Source organism: Dipodomys spectabilis, unplaced genomic scaffold, assembly GCF_019054845.1.
Source record: "Dipodomys spectabilis isolate Male_0828 unplaced genomic scaffold, ASM1905484v1 ptg000241l, whole genome shotgun sequence".
Lineage (NCBI taxonomy): Eukaryota > Metazoa > Chordata > Mammalia > Rodentia > Heteromyidae > Dipodomys > Dipodomys spectabilis.
Genome location: NW_024870918.1, coordinates 6011035 through 6028501, shown reverse-complemented (window position 1 = coordinate 6028501; position 17467 = coordinate 6011035). Strand labels below are relative to the sequence as shown.

The 17467-nt window shown below is 36.3% G+C and overlaps 1 protein-coding gene across 7 annotated transcripts in view; it reads left to right on the top strand.

Annotated features, from left to right (window-relative positions):
- The window catches only part of Trpm3 (transient receptor potential cation channel subfamily M member 3), a 277889-nt gene that overhangs the window by 20057 nt on the left and 240365 nt on the right, over positions 1–17467 (top strand). For all 7 annotated transcript variants that reach the window (XM_042699329.1, XM_042699328.1, XM_042699330.1 and 4 more), the window contains exons 4-5: positions 2420–2633; positions 5569–5693. In XM_042699329.1, coding sequence (XP_042555263.1) covers positions 2420–2633; positions 5569–5693 — 339 coding nt within the window. The remainder of the gene's footprint in view (positions 1–2419; positions 2634–5568; positions 5694–17467) is intronic.

Genomic DNA, 17467 nt, shown 5'->3' with positions numbered 1-17467 from the left:
CCAATTATTGGTCCACAGTTAATCAAAACTTTCCTCACTCCTGCAACATATAGACCTAAGAATACTATAAGCTGGGTTATTTCTATCTAATTTATATACTGTATTATCCAGCACTAGACTGTGGGTTTGTTGTCTTGTCACATTGAAGACACAGTTGGACATTCAATGCTACCGTTGTGGAACAGGCCTTCTGTTTAATGACTGCTTCTTTAAAGTGATCCTTTTACCTCTTTTAGAGGATAGATATCCACCCCACCCCTAAACACTCTAGCGTTATCTGTGATGTGTCTGTGCTTAAGATTTATTGAGCTTCCTAGACATGAGAATTAGTATCCTGGAATATTTCTGAGCAACACTCCACCTTTATCTCTTCAAGTCTTGCCATCGCCTCGTTATTTCTTTTGTTTTTGCCTAACGTTCTGATTTTCTCTTCCTCCTCTTTACTTTTCTTTTATGGCTTCTCGTCCTTTGTTTGTCACCATGCATTGGTTTATTTCCTGAAACGATTGTCAATGTGTCAGTTCTGTCATTTGTCCATTGGAGTTTTCACATTTTAGGGTGTTTTCTTTAAAAAATAAATTCTACTTGACTTTTTCAAATGGACATAGGCATACCTTTTTGCTCTTTGTTCCTTTCTCTCACCCACTCACCTGAATTCATTTTGATGTATTAAATATGGTTTTTGTATTCTGAGATCATTTCAACATTGTAGAGGAAGATCTTACTCTGTTCTATGTTATTTCCTCTGGTTCTCATTTATGGTGCGTTATTTCTTTGTGTGATTTGTGATTTTATTTATTTAATTTATTTTTATTTTATTTTATCTTATTTTTTTTGTTGGTCATGAGGCTTTAACTCAGGGCCTGGGAGTTTTACTTCACTCAAGACTAGCACTTTACTACTTTGAACCACAGTGCCACTTCTGGTTTTCCGGTGGTTAATTGGAGGTAAGAGTCTCATGGACTTTTCTCCTCCAGCGGGCTTTGAACTGCAATCCCCAGAACTAAGCCTCCTGAGTGGCTGAGATTATAGGCATGAACCACTAGTGCTCAGCTTGATTTTCTTCTCTAATGTTTTACTTGGTTACTATGGCATGTTTATTTTCCCATGGGGCAATGGGATGTGTACTGACACACCCCTCCCCCAGAAGACTGGCATTGTCTTCTGCCAGTTAACAAAAGCCATTACTCAATCAGACTGTGTACATGAATACTCTGCTTGACACACCTCAAACCACATTGGCAGTGTCCAAGAGGAGTAAAACCTGTGTGAAAGGCATTCATGTCTTAAAATAATCATAAGGGAGTTGTTTCCCATTCTTTCAGAGGGATGGTTGAGGTAGACAGGCTTTGTTGCCAGTCTTGTGTGCAGTTGCATATTGTTTTCTTCCTTGTGCTTCAAAGTGCAGTTCTTTCCAGAGCACCAGCTTCCTTCTATTGAACTCCTTTATCAGCACAAGGCCATTAAATGAGATGTTCGAGGTCTGCAGGGTTTAAGAGAGACCTTCAGGCCAACCCTGCTTGGTATTACATGCTCTTGGGATTCCAGCTCTGTTTTATTTGGGAATTGAATATTCCTTCTTTCTATGTTATTTCAATAATGTGTTTCAGATGACCTTTGACTTTTTGGCTAATATCTAGTTATGTGTGGCTAGAAACACAAGGATTTATGCAATTAATCTAAGACTTAAATGAGTATGCACATGATTCTATATATTGTATCTAAAGCATCTCACTTATATAGTCTAGTAATTTTACTTCCTGTTGCATGTAGTAAAATCTTGATTTTTGCTGTAAACATGAATTTCCCAATTATTCTGTAGGAACTATTGCCATGCTTCTTGTCACTTATCTTGAAAATATAACAGATCTGTGATGCGTTTGTAAGAGAATTAACTATAACTTGCTGTTATGATAGAATCTTTCATAACCTCTCAAAATAATAGAATCACAAAAACATGAAAACACAATTATACCTGCCTCTAGTTTACTTCCAAAGTTGGCTCCCATTCAGAGCATTAGAGACATATGAACCTTTCCATAAATTTCAGTAGTAGTAAAATAGTAATATAATGACTTTTGGGCAAAGAACTAATTCTAGGAAAATTGTGCTCAAACTACACTTTAGAAAATCAAACTTTTTTTTAAGTTTAGTGAATGTCAAGCTTACAGATATTTCAAGGAAACCTTTACAAGTGTTTAATCTCCTTGTCTTCTATAACTTATCTGGTAAGGAAATGAGCGCCCCTTTCTAAACTATCTGATTTCACATGAGACATTTTACTCAACTAGGGACACACACACACACACACACACACACACACACACACACACACACACACACACACTGCAATCTGAAAAGAACACCAGCCTCCTGCAGCCTTGTCTGTCTCTCTAATTGAGAGCCTTTCTTTCCCTAGTATGTGCGAGTATCTTTTGATACGAAACCTGATCTCCTCCTACATCTGATGACTAAGGAATGGCAATTGGAGCTTCCCAAACTTCTCATCTCTGTGCATGGCGGCCTGCAAAACTTTGAACTCCAGCCAAAGCTCAAACAAGTCTTCGGAAAGGGACTCATCAAAGCAGCCATGACAACTGGAGCATGGATATTCACTGGGGGAGTGAACACAGGTAATTGGAGTGGGGCAGAGAGGAAAAGCCCAAACCCTGAGCATGTTGTGCCTAAAATCATTTTCTGGGTCCAGGTTTATTTATTCTCTCCCTCAATGCCTATGTGCACTTACCTCCCTATCATTCCTCTCACTGTATCTCTCTTCTGCTTTTCCCTAAATGATAACCACCCAGTTATTTCTCACAAGAAACAGATTGACTGTGCAGAATTTGTAAACACAACTAATGGAATTTCACAGAATGTTTTCAGTTGCTCAAGTTGTATAACTATCCAATAATTTTTTTAAGAATAACTTCTGCTTTAAATTGGATGCTACGCCTCTGCTCTTTGAGAGATTTCCATTTTGGTGACAAATAGCTGTAATTTCTTTCTTTTTGTTTTTTGGAAAATGCCATTTGTATGTGAGACATAAATTGTGGTGCAAAGTCTAGATTGTTATCTGCTTAGTGCTTTACCAGTGGATGACACACTTCACTCCAAACTACATATACATATATATACATATATATATATATATATACACACATATATATATATTCCTATCTGCTGAATGAGTTTCTATATTGTGATACAGGTACACTGTCAAATTAGTTCTTACAAACCCACTTATAGTCAGTGCTTCTGTGTAAACAGAATACTGTGTAAACAGTATTATCATGCAACAGATAATGGATTGAATTCTTGAGAACGTTATAAGGATATTTCCCAGCCTAAGTCAAGTTCCTGTTAGAAGCACTCAAATAATAATTGTAAGTTGATGCAAACTTGTCGCAAGGCTCAACGACTATCCAGGTACAGGTAGATACATTTGTAGTGGGACTTTCTGAACAAAACTCTGGAACACTGAGATTTAAATACCATGTTATCTCAATGTTGTTTATGGGTTTCATTTATATGTTTGAATGAGATCTTTACTGCAAACTTTCCTACATATCTGGAATTTATGACCAACGTAAACATAGCTACACAAGCATGCTTTGACAGTAAAATTTGCAGACATTGCTGTGTGAAATTCAGACTCAGTCCCTAATCGTGATCTTAGATTGAACTTCTTAGTGACCTCTTTAGTGATGACCCTATAGTAACCAGCTATCTACAAGCTAAAGACTAGTCAGGTTTTACTAAGTAAGAACCACTTTCCTGTAAGAATTTAGTCTTTTGCATTATGACACAAGGACACCAGCCTAAAGATTCTAAAGGTTCAAAAGAAATTCTAATCAGTTTTCTATTTTTAGGAGATTGGGACATTGTTTTTGTTCTTTCTCACAATGTATTCACTATCAGAAGAAGAATTTACACCTTAAGTACTATAAACCAAAGAGTTTATCTGATCTGGCCCAAAATGTGAACTGTTCTAATGATGAATATTAAAACTAGATAGGAGGTAATAGGAAAATTGGGGCCAACAAGAGCATACCAGGAACTTAAACTTCTTATCTAGGACTGATATTTTTATAGTAATGTCCACTGATTTGCTTCATTTTTTGTAGATTTGTTTTAGAAGTACTCATATTTAAAAGTTAGCAAGTGAAAAATGACCTCTCCCAATACTGCCAGGGTAGCTCAATATGATTTAGTAGCCATTCGCACTGTTTCATTTTGTATTAAAAATGAGACTTACTATTTGATCTTGTATTTCACAATTGAGTTATTGAAATAACATTCTCTCCCATCATTAAGTTGGCTGGTATGATTTGTTTGTAGTTAGTTCAGAGCAGTTCTGAGCCCTTATTTAGGCTACACTATCTCTTGGAGCACAGAAAGTAGAGATACACATTGACCTGCCTTCAACTATTGGAAAATACATCCTTATATGTGATTATGAGTCACTATAGGAAATATTATGTGATATATTGAGCTATTCAAGATACACGGCCTGCAATATATTCAAATGAATAAGAAATCAAGCCCAACTCAATGTTCTATAGAAGATGGCACTGAGTCTGAATTTTCTGTAAGTAATGGGTAGAATTTTGATAAGTAGAAACATTTTTTAAGAAAATGTATCTTACAAGTCTTATATAGAAATCATCGATCGAGAGGGAGATTGTAGGTAAAAAATTGTAACTGTGAATGGCTTGTGAAATGACAAGTTAGGTTTCCTACTATTTAAAAATAAACCAAATTCCTTCATTTTTAAATATGTGGGAGAAGCGCATTATAATTGATGAGAGACAAGATGAGAATGGTGGAGGAATTGGAAGTATAGCTCAAGTGGTAGAGAGCCCGCTTTGAGCAAAAAAGCCAAGCAATAATGTAAAGTCCTGAGTTCAAGCACAAGTTTATACACACACCCTCTCTCACACACAATACACTTGGACATGCACACACAGAAATTGGAATTGTAGGATAGATGATTTATTTATGCATTTTAATATGTTTTCAATATAAGAATCAAACATTTTCTTTACAACTAGGCATTCCATATTATATGTTTTAAATAGATACATTGGTTAAGATTAATAAAAATCTGAGCTAAGTAACTATTTGTATAACCAGACAGTGTGTATTACAAACTGTAGTGCAGGATTACTATCATATTGTATATTGTACTTTTTTCCCTCGGGACATAGTTAAGATGTTGACTCTTGGTCACATTAACAAAGCACTATACTTTTAAGAGAAAGATTCCCTATGCATTCCTTAAGAATTGTATTTATTCTTTTTATAACTATTGAGCGCTTTTGACTTTTCCATGTGAATTAGGATGAAAACTGAATTGCTACAGTACATATCAACTCTGACAAATATGTGGCATTATAGCCACCATTTCATATGTCTCTCCTGAAAAATGTGCAGTTCTTACAGAAATGCGTCAAGTTGTATATTCAATTCACTTAACCATGGGAGAAGCGGGAGTCACAACTTGCTGTAGACCAATGGAAAAGGCATGGCCATAATAAACAAGATGACTACTTCTCTCTCTGCTCTTAGGTGTTATTCGCCATGTTGGAGATGCCTTGAAGGACCACGCTTCTAAGTCTCGAGGGAAGATATGTACCATAGGTATTGCCCCCTGGGGAATTGTGGAAAACCAAGAGGACCTGATTGGAAGAGATGTAAGTCTCGGGGACAATCCCTCCACATGACTTTTCCTACAGGGACTCTCATGAGAGTAAAATTAGAAGGTAATTAGAATGTACCCGAGATAGTGTTTTTCCCTCCCCCCTTACCTACCAAAGGGAAAATTGATCATTAGGAATGATTTCAACTGAGTTATTAGTTGTTTCTGAAAAAAATCTGTCTACATAGATCTAATGTCAATTCTGATCAAGACAGGTTGAAAATAACACTTATCAAACCACCTTCTCTCTACTTGAACCAAGTGATAGAGGCATAGTTCTGTCAAGGTTCATTTACACTGAGTAACAGTTGTGGAGATGAATGCAGGCTCCAGTTCACTGTTGCTTGAGTACCTCTTGCATGTATCTCAGGAGAGCAGCAGGGGTTGGTGCTTTTCACCGAAGCTGGTGGCTTCTCTGGGCAGCCTTTCTTTGGAGATGTTTGGCAAAGATATGGACACAGATGGATTCTTTACTTCCCACTTACTTCAAAATGTCAGCTTCTATTTCCTGTTCTGATGTCCAAGGCCACATACTGGCCAACCACACAACAATTTTGACAGAAATTTAGACCATTTGGTCACATTTCTTTTTCCCGAGTCACCATCTTATTTCTTTTCCTTCTATCAATCTTCTTGTTTTAAAAGAAAAAAAAACAGGTTATTACTAACTTCCTTTAGAAGATTTTTCTCTCCTACCAGCCATTAAACTTTTCAAAAATCCGTCAGTATGAAGTTTAATACAGTGTGTGAACAGAACAGATTGCCATCTTTTATTCCATTCTTCTTTAATAATTTTAGCAATTGACTATCACTCCTCTCTACATCAGATCAATACGTCCTTTTCTGTACAATCAATACAGCAAATATGCTAACTAGTTGCCTGTATTCAAGCATCATAGGGTTTGTCTGAGCAAAAACGGGAGGAAAGAAAAGAAGCTGAGAACCAAGTGTTTTAGATTTATTCTTGTATTGCAATTCACCACAATGCAACTATCACATTTCAATCCAACACAGTATATTTTCAATGCAACACAAAACACTATATGATAAGATACCCAGTGAACAAATCAAGACAAGCTGTAAACAAATTTCTAAATCTGTGTGATAACAAGCATGAAATTTGACTTCAAGGCCACCAAATTATCTGCAGAAATGCTCAGCTATGCAGGGGATATGGGACAAGAAAAGAGATACCAATTTTTATCAGTATAATAGTTTCTTAGCTAAAATTCACTGGCTGCTTTATCTATATCTTTACATGTCTCAAACACCAATTTCCAAAATGCTAGGTAAGCAGAACTGGCTAAAAGAGTAAGCATTTCTGATTTTTTTTCAGAGTATCTGGGACTTGTTTTTTTTTTTTTTTTATAAAATATATGTGGGTTAATACTTGCCTTAAATTCCAGGCTGGCTTATAACTGAATGTTGATATTAAACTAGAATTAAAGGTATCTCTTAAAGAATTAGGATACTCTAAAAAGATCTGAACACCTTAAGCATTTGATAGTATATTTTATTAACGTAAGTTATTTCTATATATTTATGATACAGAAGTCATTTTGAAGTGTTCATAGCTTCAAGATCTTTACCATAAACTTGAATTAGCATTCAGCTTGGGGTACTACTTTAGAGCTTTTACATCCAAGTAAATTGTGGCAAATGGCAACTGGTTATTTTTATTTTCAAGGTAGAATAACAAAATGCTAATATGATTATCATGTGATTATGGAAAATCAGTACTTCTATTATATTTACTTGCCTTGGCAAGTTGGAAAATCCAGTCCTATTTATTTTTCTTCCAATCACAACTTTTTCTCTGATTTTATTTCCTTCTCATGTTTCTTCTTCTCCCATTACTTTTTTCCCATTGTATGTCAATAGGGCCTAGAGAGGTTGGATGGGGTCCCAATTAAAATGGTCTTGTTCCAAGCCCAGAGGGCATTAATCCCTACTCATTTGCTCAGTATAAGTATGCTTTAATCATCCCTGCTTCCAGGGGTCTAATAAAAGCAAACCGTAGCTCACAAAGAGCCAGGTCAGCTGGTAGAGAGATGAAAGTGAAAAGATTCCAAATGAAAGTTCCAGGATGGCTTAGTAGAGATAGCTAATACTCACCTCCTCCAGCACAAAGAGCCACAGTAACAGATGCGTAGATGTATTTTGACTCTTATGACCCTGCAAGAACAATAGAATTCAGCAACACAGAAACTAGAACCTGTGAGATTCAGAAACCTGGAAGACTGCACAGGAGAAATGAAATACCCCTGCATTTGCCATAGTAAATGGATTCATAGATGGTGTAAGAGACTCTCTCATGTGCAAGGATAAGATGAAAAAAAAAAAAAGAGTCATGTCAATCTCTACTAGATGCTGGTAAATGGAGCTACTGGAAAGTTCCACAAGCCACACAGCAGCTTTGCAGTCCACTTAAAAAAGTAATCTGAAATCTGCATATTTGGAAAAGAATTTCACACCATCATCCAGAGAACACCTAGGAAACCAGGAACTACCTTGAAAATTGAGTTGTCCAAGTTTGGACTTCTCCGAAGGCTAGAAAATGCCTGCACATTCTCATCTCTGGGATTCCACAGACATTCTACTGTACTGGTTGGTTAGATAGTCACCCTATTGGCTCAACTGGACCTAGAAATATAACTATGACCTCTACCCATGGGTTTCCTGCAGGGGAGGGGTACTGTCATAGGGTGGGGGGGCGGTAATTGTCACCAAGAAGGGATGGAGGGCATTTGTCATCTGTGACTAAGGGCATGGCTGGTCCCATAGGGATTCATATCAGTGTGAGGCCTGAAGGTGGCTGTCCACATCGTTTGCACTATACCAGTTCCACTTTTGACTGCCCGTTATTAACAGAGAAGAGAAAGAACACCGGGTTCCATGGCCGTCTTTCCTTTGGTACATCCTACAGCTGGAGAAGCATAGAGAGGAGCCTCTATGGCCGTGGCCAACCTACTAGCCCGCGAGAGCCAAAGACAGCTGCAAGCAATTTTGAGCATCTTCATTCCTGGATAGGCACCATTATCTCTCAAGAGGAGAATTGAAGTCCTGCGCTGCCTGCCTATGCCATTGTCACTAGTAGCTCACCTGCATGCCATCTGTGACATGCACTACTGCTGCAGTTGTTACCACTGACTCATCTGGTGCAACATCTTGGCCAGAATCATTGACCAGTCAAAGACAAGTGCTTTGGGCTCCTCATCATTCATGGGGTTCCCAGTAACAGAGCCCATATTAGAAGCACCTAAAGAAATCTTCATCATCTAGTAGGGACACACTTCTTGTAGAAGCAGCCATAGCGTGATGACCCTCACATTCGACTGTCTACATCCCATTAGCCTGGACTGCTTCAGTGTCCTCACTCATGAAGAACGTCCTGCCAAAACAGGTCGTTGCAACAACCCATCAATGTATCCTCTGTGCTCAGAGTTAGTAATCACAGCCAAAGAAGCCACAGAGAGTGAAAACTACAGTGCCAAGCTAGAAAGAAAGCCAGTAATTCATAGTGACCATCCCCGATACATGCTCGTGAAAAAGACATTACAAATACCATGTCAGGAAAATGGAATAGATGCCTGTTCTAACAGATGTGCTAATGTTTATGAAGGAGAAGAAACAGAAAAGCAAAGCAATATGACACTTGTAAAAACAAACAAAAAAAATCTATCTATGGATTCAAAAAACTAGATACAGATGAGTTGCCTAATAAAGGAAATCTTATCATAAAGTTCAATGAGATCCAAGAGAATACAGATAAACAATGACATGAGATTAGGCAGGTAATATATCACATGAGTGAGAAAATTATCAGAGACTGATTTTAAAAGAAGTTTTGGAAGTGAATAGCTCAATAGGTCAAACAAAAAAACTCATTGTTAGCCTCAAAAATCAACCTCAACAAGCAGAAGGCATATCTGGATGTGAAAATAGTCCTTTTGAAATAGTCCCATCAGCAACAACAAAAATAAGAAAGAAGATATTCTAAACTTTTGGGACACAATTATATAAACAAGGATCCACATTTGCAGAATACTCAAACGAGAAGAAAAATGTTAGTGACACAGAAAACTTACCCAGTGAAGAATACTAGAACTTTCTCAAGGCTTAGGAAACTATTTCTCCATATGTATGAGGCTTATTGGACCTCAGGCACACATGATCAGAAAGGAGCTGATTATATCTATTATGTGTTTTACCATAAAATATCAACAAATAAATGATAGGAAAAAAATCCTCAAATCTGCAATAGAATCCTATTTAGGGGTCTCTCAATTAGTCTAAGAGCTGATTTCTTAGCAGAAACCCTACAGGCCACAAGGGAACGAAATTATATATTCCATGTCCTAAAAAATAACTATCAGCCAAGAGTACTACATTCAGCAAGGAGATACAGGACAAATAGTCCTTTCAAGACAAGCAAAACCTGGTGTAATTAATGATTACTAAATTGGATTTACAAATGTGTTATGAAGCCCAATATTTAGGAATAAAAGATAAATGCCATTATGAAAGCAGGTAAAAGTATAAATCGCACTAGAAGAATAGATACATCAAAGAGTAACTGAAAAGACTCGTTTTCAGTACAATAAACCATTAAACTGCAAAGGTGAACAAGGAAAAGAGCACAAAAACAACTAGAAGAAAATCAGTAAAATTACAGAAGTATGTGCTTACCTTATCTATCAATAACTATGAATGTATGTGGGCTAAATTCTCCAAATAAAAGAGACATATTGGCTGAATGAATTATTTAAAAAAAACCATAATCCCTAAAACATGTAGCTACAAGAAACTTCTATCACCAATAAAGATGCATAGAGACTGAAAGTAAAAGCATGGAAAATGATATTGCAAGAAAATAGAAATAGCTACACTTCCATCTGACAAAGTAGGCTTCCAGAGAAAACTGAAAGAAGAGACAAAAAGGTCTCTATGTATAGAACACATAAAGTTCAATTCAACAAGAAGACATAATGATTGTAAATTTATGTTCTTGATGCTAAGATACCCAGTTTTACAAAATAAACACTAATAAACCTAATAGTGGGAGACTCCAATACCTTATTGTATCAATAGACCGAATATCCACAAAAAAAAAACACTACAAAGATGTAGCAGAATTAAACTATACTACAGGAATTTACAGAACATCCTGTTCAAGTGTAGATTGCACATTCTTTTCATCAATTCATGGAACTTCCTCTATGATCAATCATATATTTAAAATAATAATGAATATTAACAAATTAAAGAAAAACTGAAACCATACCCAGTAACATTTATTATTAGAATGGAATAAAGCTAGAGGCCAAAAACAACAAAAAAGAAATTATGCAAATAATTGCAGGCTAATGGGCTGGGAAGGTGGCTCAGTGGTAGAGTGTTTGCCTCACATGCATGAGGCCCTGGGTTCGATTCCTCAGCACCACATAAACAGAAAAAGCTGGAAGTGGTACTGTGGCTCAAGTGGTAGAGAGCTAGCCTTGAGCTGAAGAGCTGAAGGACAGTGCCCAAACCCACAGTTCAAGCCCCATAAAAGACATATATAATATAATATGTATATATATATAATTGCAGACTAACAACAGAGTTTTGAACAATGTGTCATCAAAGAAAAAAGGGGAAAACAATATTAAGAAGCAAGTTTATAGCAGTAAATGACTACATCAAAAAATTGAAATATTTCAAATAACCTAAAAACACACTTAATAATTCAGAAAAAATAATCCAAATGCAAAAAATGATAGAAGAAAATGACCACAGCAAAAATGAATGAGACAGACACAAAAATGTAAGAGATCAATGAAGATGATGTTTTTGAAAAGACAGGTAAAATTGGCAACCCTTTAGCTTGACTAACCAATAAAAAAGATAAAAGACCTAAATGAGTGAGACAAAGAGAGACATTACGATTGAAATATAAATGCTCACTAAAAAATAGATTATTATGAAAAATAATATTCTAAGAACTTGGAGATCCTACAAGAGACCAACTAATTTCTGTGTGCATGCTACCTACAAAACTTGAAGCATGAGGACATAAATAAGTAGAACAATAAAAGTAATGATACTAAATCGGTAATACAAAGGAAAGGAGGGAACTATTCCAAACTTATTCTGTTATGCATCACCCTGTTATCAAACATCAGACAAGAACACAGCACACAAAGAAAACTAGGAAACAAGAATCATGAATATAGATGTGAAGCTTCTCAATAGAATAATACCAAATCAAACCCAACAGCACATCAAAGGATCACTTACAAAGAGTGAATTTGTTTCATCCCAAGGATACCAGGACGGTTTGATATACATACATTGGTAACTATAATGCATCTTATCAACAGAATGAAGGGTTTTTAAACTATGATCATCTTAATAGATGCAAAGGAAATACTTAACATTCACCACCTCTTCATAATAAAAGCTCTGGTTAGACATGGATTGTGTCTATATAGATTGCGCTTCAACATAGTAAAGATGCTGTATGATAAACCCAAATCCAGGATTATGCTGCCTGGGAAAAAACCTGAAAGTATTCTTTCTTAAATCAGAAATGAGACAAATGCGTCCACTCTCATTGCTTTCATCCAGTTCAGTTAGACAGGAAAATTAGATAAAACAAAGAAAATGATGACCCCCAAACAGGGAGGAAGTCAAACTATCCCTGTTTCTAAATAATATGATCCTAAATGTTAAAAAAAAAAATCCTTAAGACTCAACCAAATAAAGGTAAACAAAGTCAGAAGAGTGTCAAAATGTGGTAGATGTTTTACATACTAATAATGAGTTTGCTGGTAAAATTAATGAAAGAAATTTCAATCATAATGGTAACAAGAATATTGCAGGAATAAACTTATCCAAAAGAGTGAAAGACTTTGCAATAAGGTTACCAGAAATATATATTAGAGAAAAGACAGCCTTCATAATAAATGGTGCTTGTGAACTGGACAGGCAGAAGTCTGAAACTTGATCTCACCTTGTACAGAAATCAAACTGGCAAACCTAAATCCTGAGAAGCACAGGAAAAGATAAATAAACTTAAAAACAAATCTTACTAGGAAGAAGTTAGGGTTCCTGGGACGAAGAATCACATCCAAAACATTGTGGGTTATATTGTTGACTTCTAATTTATATTCTTTTGTTTTTATGACTTCATCGTGGTTTGAATTTAGTACGTCTTCTCTATTTGACCTCCAGAAGTTCTGTCTTCTGCACAGAAATAAAAACTTTAAAACAACAATAACAAAAGCAAACGCTAAACTGTGGAATTATATCAAACTATAAAGCTCCTGAAAATCTCCTAGAAAGCACAGAAAAAAAAAACTAGAGTGAAGAGATTGCCTACAGAAAGTAAAAAAAATAAAAACTATTTCTCCAATAGAGGGCTAACATCCAGGATATATAAAAACTAAAAAATAAAAATAAATAATCCAATTTAAATAATAATAATGATTAGTATTATTTAATAATGATGATTACTATCCAATTAAAATGTTTAATAATCTGAATAGCCACTAGAGTAATGCAAATCAAAACTACAATAAGATATCACTTCACCTCAGAATAGTTACTATCAAAAGTAAAATGAAATAAAAAAGAAACAAATGCTAGCAAGGATATACAGAAAAATGAACTCTTTTATACAGTCCATGGGAATGTAAATCAGTATAGCTGAATGCTGTCGAAGTTCCACAATGACCTAAAATTACAATATAGCATATAATTCAACTCTCCCATTTCTAGATATGTATCCTAAGAAAATAAAACCAACAAACCAGAGTGAAATCTGCAAACCCATGCTTATTGTGATGCTATTCAAAAATAGCTTAGTTATAGAGTCAATGTAGATATCCATCAGTAGATAAATGGATAAGGAAAACATATATACAGCTCTACACACAGAATAACATAATATCCAGCCATAAAGAAGAATGAAAGCCAAATGGATGGAACTAGAGGAAATTAGGTGAAATCAGCCACCCACAGATAAGTACATTTTCTCTCTCAGATGTGTAAACAGTTGAAAGATTAGTGATTGCCAGAGACTGAGAATGGTGTGGGGGGCTGGAAAAGAAAATTTGAAATAACAAGGGCAAGCTTACAGAAGACTGAAAGGTCACTGTTAACAGTGTGCGGAAGACCAGCCGTATAATCTGGTATGAATACGAAATGCTCATTATTGTCTACGTCTCTTACATCACAAAAGTACGTTCAATTGCAGATGAGTTAGTAAACAATAAATGTTGACTTAGAATGGCAAAAAAAGAAAATTTGAATTTTATCAGTGCATGCTATAAACACAAATGGAATTACCACATTGAGCCTTGTCTATGTATATAATTTAAAAGTACCAATTTAAAAAGTTTTAAAGGTACATATTATCAAAACTAAGATAACATAAATTATCCTTTATAAAGAGAAAGTAAGGAGGAAGATTATAGAATACACAATTAAAACAGTTGCATTCTGCAAGTTATTCATTAAGATTAATTGAATATCAGGCACTTTAATACTTTCTTCTCATAATATTGGTGAATTGAACTGCACATACAATTTCTTAGGCTCTTAAGTAATAATAGAGTTTGCATTGTAAGTTTCAAGTTAGAATAAAAATACTATTCCTAGTCAGACGCCAGTGGCTTCTGCCTGTAATCCTAGCTACTCAGGAGCTGAGATCTGAGGATCAAGATTCAAAGCCAGCCGGGGCAGAAAAGTCTGTGAGACTCATATTTCCAATAAACCACTAGAAAACCAGAAATGGTGCTGAGGCTTAAGCGGTAGAGTGCTAGCCTTGAGCTGAAGAGCTGAGGGACAGCGCCCAGGCCCAGAGTTCAAGCCCCATGACCGACAAAAAAAAAAAAAAAAAATTACTATTCCTAGCATATGCCATTTATGGTGATTTATGTTTCACTATTCTAATGTGTTCACTAAAAAGTAAAATGAAACTGGGCCATTCCAGAGGCAGATGAAGGAGGATTTCAAATTTGAGAGATTCTCAGTGACATAGCAAAATTCTGTCTCAAAAAATTAGGAAAAGGAATGTAATTTTAAATTACCATAAAAAGGCTGAGTAATACAGAGTGGTCATTGTTGGACCACTCCCCAAACCCATCAAATTATAATTCCTCCCCAAACCTATCAAATTAGAAAATATGATAAACGGCTTAAGTTTAGTAAATGTTGTACCCATCCAACTGTAATGCCTTCTACCTTCATCCTTCCATTGTATAATATCAGCCTCATGAAATAACCTTTTTTGGTGGTGTTTTTGTTGATCATGGGGCTTGAACTCTGGGTCTGGGCGCTGTCCCTCAGCTCCTCAGCTCAAGGCTCCTGCTCTACCACTTGAGCCACAACGCGACTTCCAGTTTTCTGCTGGTCTATTGGAGATAAGAGCCTCATGGACTTTCCTGTCCCAGCTGGCTTTGAACTCCGATCCTCAGATCTCAGCCTCCAGTCCTTCATCTCTCAGTACATGTACCATCATTTGTAGTCCTGACTTCTTTCAGTTTCAGCCTGTCACTCTCTGGAACTTTTTGATTCCTTCTATTACTAAAGCTTAGAGCTTCTGGTATTGGGACTCTTATCTTTGCTTGGCTCTTTTGGAACTCTCAACCCCCCTATGTTGGTTGCTGGACTGGGAAGTCCTAGGATCTTGTCTGCTGTATCTGCAGATAAAGACCACAAGTGGGCATAAGCCCATTTGAGAGAAGACTTTCTTAGGTCTGTTGTTCCAGTACTATTATGCCCTCATCCGTCTTGACTTCTAGATTGGATCTTGTATGTCTCATTCTCTAGAACTAGTCTGTGGCATTCTGTGGCGAAGCACGAAGTGGACAGATTTTCAAATCATAGTATGTTTTGATCTACCACTTTAGACCTGAAAATATGCCCTGTTTCAGTTATTGAGGTCAGTACTACCACAGTGATTCCTCCATAGTATTAGTACAATCCCATTTCTCTATCATACTCTACCATCCTACAATTCAACAAACTGAGCTCAAGGCTCCTTTCCATCCTTCCTTCCCAGCATCCTATCTCTGATTGCAATTCTCCCACACTGGTCTTCTTCTTCAGGTTTCTCTGCCTGTCTTCACTGGTATAACCATATACCCTAGACCAAGTGGCTTAGAAACTGTAGAAATGTATTTCCTATAATTCTGTAATCTGGGTGGTTCCTTTTGACTATCCCCTAACATGGTGGTGAAGGTTAGGATTGCCTCTGGGGTCTCTTCAAAAGGGTCTTTACCTCAGTAATTGCCATATTTGAGGGAACTACCTTCATAACCAGATTACCCTCTAATTATCTACCTCCTAACACTGTCAAGGAGGAGATTAGGACTTCAACATATGAGTTTGGAAAAACATAAATATTTAGTCTGTTGCATCAGTGCTATTGGGACACTATACGACTTCATCTCTAAGTAGACTACCAAACCATTTGATCTGTCATCACACAGTTTCTATGAAAGTAATTATTATGGTGGTAGCTATGATTTACTAGATTCCTACTGTAATCCTGTGATTACATATCGTATAAGGTATGTATTAGATCCTTTTGAGAATGGAATAAACTAAACATGGGTTTAGAGCCATTTTTCATTTGTTAAATGAGATAAAAGAACTATTCAATGATAATATGAATTTTTAATTATTAGTTGTGATTTTGGCAAATGTACCTATAAATTCTACATTCAGATATACTCAATGAATCACCAGAGACCCTCTCTTTGTCCCGGGAGAATAGGAGCATCTATTCCTGGAAAGATGATTAAGAAACTATCATCAAGGAAAAGTTGAGAATTCCAGTGCATAATTTTTGTGCAACACATTTTAAATTCAGATTCTTTGCTTTAGAAAACAACTTGACCAGAATTTAAACAATCTGAGTTCTTACCACTCTTCTTTTTTTAAGCAGACATATGCCAAATTAAAAACCCAATTACAATCACAAGAAAAAGTACTTTTCATTTTAACTTGTGGATAGACATTCCATTTGGCTAGATTTCCCAGCATATCATCTTCTATGGTTATTAAATTATCTTCCTATTCCTTGTTCTTATACTTTCTCAGAAATATAGATTTATCTCCCTGAGTTTTATAGCCTTCAAGAACTATGGTTAATTGGAAAGAGCTCTTATGATATCAACTTTGTAGTTCAAGCCAAGAAACATCAAGCTCAGTAACAATGGGATGGCTAATGTGCATGGAGATAGCAATTCTATATTTTTGAGTTGAGCCAAAAATGACCTCATAGACTTAAGAAAACTTCTGAACAGTGCCCTTGGCATGTTTGTTAGATGTTTATGACCAGCTAAGATCAAATGTTCTCTGGGAATGTGAGAGAAGAAAGTCAGAGGCAAGGAAACCTACCCAAATCTGTTCTACAGGAAGGAGCCAATGCCTGCTGAGCCTACCCTACACTCAGGTTACGAGCTAACTGCTGAGATAGCAGTTTTAGTCTTTCATGCGGGATATACAGTTTGGGTAAAAAGCAGTGAGAAGTTTGGATTCGAGCATGCTAATCTTGAAAATTGTTTTGAGATAGCTAAATGAAAATCTGACAAGCTAGCCAGAATACAGTGTGGAAGTTTAATAGCAAGATCTGGCTACATTTGGCTCTGGAAGGCCTCTGACACACAGCAGTTAAAAGTTACTTTAACCTCCCATGGCAGAATACATAGAGGGAGGAAAAAGCACCAGAGCCAAGATCTTGACGAGCTCTGAGATGTAATGGCTGATGAGAGAAAA